We start from the raw sequence: 2,081 nt of genomic DNA, 5'->3' as shown, positions 1-2,081 counted from the left end.
TCTCTCTCTCTTTCTCCCTCTCTCCCCCCCCCCTTCCTCTTTTCTCTTTTCTGTTGTCTCTGTTTTTTTTTCTCATTGCTTTTGTATTTCTGTTACTCTCTTTTTGCAGGGCAATGAGGGTTAAGTGACTTGCCCAGGGTCACACAGCAAGTAACTGTAAAGTGTCTGAGGCTGGATTAGAACTCAGGTTCTCCTGAATGCAGGGCAGATGTTTTATCCACTGTTCCACCTAGCTACCCCTGTTTCTGTTACTCTTACACTCTCTCTCTTCTCTTTTCTCTCATTCTCTTTTTCTCTCTTCTCTCCCCCTTTCTCTCTCTCCCTCTCTCTTTGTTCTCTCCATGTTTCTGCTTTTCTTTGTTTTTCTATATATCTATATCTGGTTTTTGCGCTTCTCTTTAATTTTGTCTCTCTCTTTTCTCTTTTCTCCTTTACCTTTGTGTCCTTTTCATTTCTTTCTCTCCATCTGTTTCTCTTCCACAGTTTCTCTGACAATAAGTTTACTCCTTCCACCCTTCCCTCCAAACCCTTTCCTCACGTGTCTCTATTCCTTTCAGCATAGGTTAACACTGGCCTGGGATATGGCAAATCTAAGCCACCCATCTGAGTTTATCCTGTTGGGATTTTCAACCTTTGGTGAGTTACAGATTGTGCTCTATGGACCCTTCCTGGTGCTTTATCTTTTGGCCTTCATGGGAAATGCCATCATCATTGCTATGGTCCTGCTTGATGCCCACCTACACACTCCTATGTACTTCTTTCTGGGAAATTTTGCCTTATTGGAGATCTTGGTCACCATGACTGCAGTGCCCAAGATGCTCTCAGACTTCCTTGTCTCCACCAAGACAATCTCCTTTACCAACTGCATGGTCCAATTCTACTTCTACTTCTCCTTTGGCTCTACTTCCTTCCTCATCCTGGCAGACATGGCTCTGGACCGCTTTGTGGCCATCTGCCACCCACTACGCTATGGTACCCTTATGAGCTGGGCAGTGTGTGTCCGTCTGGCAGGGGCAGCCTGGGCAGCACCCTTCCTGGCCATGGTGCCCACTGTTCTCTCTCGGGTGCAACTCTCCTATTGCCATGGCAACATCATTAATCATTTCTTCTGTGACAATGCCCCACTGCTACAGCTAGCCTGCTCAGATACATCCCTCTTAGAGTTCTGGGATTTCATGTTGTCTTTGGCCTTTGTCCTCAGCTCCTTCCTGGTGACACTTATATCTTATGGCTACATTGTGACCACTGTATTGCGTATCCCCTCTGCCAGTGGCCGCCAAAAGGCTTTCTCTACTTGTAGTTCCCACCTCATCCTGGTCTTCATCGGCTACAGCAGCACGATCTTTGTCTATGTTCGACCTAGCAAGACTCATTCTGTGGAACTTAATAAGATGGTGGTCTTAGTCACTTCCATCCTGACCCCTGTCCTTAATCCCTTCATTCTCACTTTCCGAAACGAAACAGTGAAAACGGTTATCCGAGGACAGATGCAGAGACTAAAGGATCTGAAGAATCCAGCATGACTGGGAGGGTTGGTTCCATTTGGAAACAAAATATAAGGGACTAAGTGAAACAGAAAGGGACAGTCCATGTCACCCCATGAGAAAGCAGGCCACCAGATTGCATGATGGGACCATGGAGTAAAATCTTTGCCATCTCCCTTCTTCCTTTTTATTGGCATCCATGAACTCAGCTACCACCCCTACTTATTTTGAACTTTCACCTGCCCCAGGGAAAGTGCTCTCTGTGACTCCCTAGGCAGACCTGCAGTCTCTGAATATACAATATACACAGGATGGATGGGGCAGTGAGCAAATAAGAAATGCATCTGCAGGGCATTTATCAAGGGGCTCCGGGATCAGGAATGAGAGTGTTTACCCAGGAAACTCTATTCTGTGTATGCCTATTTTTTGAATGTATGTGTCCTCTGTGCCTACTATAGGCTATACTACTAAAGGTGTATGTATGTGTATGTCATACACTATGAGTTTGTTTGCACTAAGTATAAGCCTCGGGTGTTTGTTAGGAACATATGAGAGTTTGCATATGTGTGAGTAAATACCATATGTTCATGTATATGT

The 2,081-nt window shown here is 45.2% G+C and overlaps 1 protein-coding gene across 1 annotated transcript; it reads left to right on the top strand.

The window, feature by feature from the left end:
* Positions 1–581: 581 nt before the first annotated feature.
* LOC122728761 (olfactory receptor 6V1-like) lies at positions 582–1,523 on the top strand. The gene has a single exon (XM_043967544.1). It carries the CDS (start codon positions 582–584, stop codon positions 1,521–1,523), a length of 942 nt encoding a protein of 313 aa, XP_043823479.1.
* Positions 1,524–2,081: the final 558 nt, after the last annotated feature.

Source organism: Dromiciops gliroides, chromosome 5 (genome assembly GCF_019393635.1).
Source record: "Dromiciops gliroides isolate mDroGli1 chromosome 5, mDroGli1.pri, whole genome shotgun sequence".
In the NCBI taxonomy this organism is placed as follows: Eukaryota; Metazoa; Chordata; class Mammalia; order Microbiotheria; family Microbiotheriidae; genus Dromiciops; species Dromiciops gliroides.
Note: the sequence above shows the minus strand (reverse complement) of the source record. Positions and strands in the feature narration are given on the sequence as shown.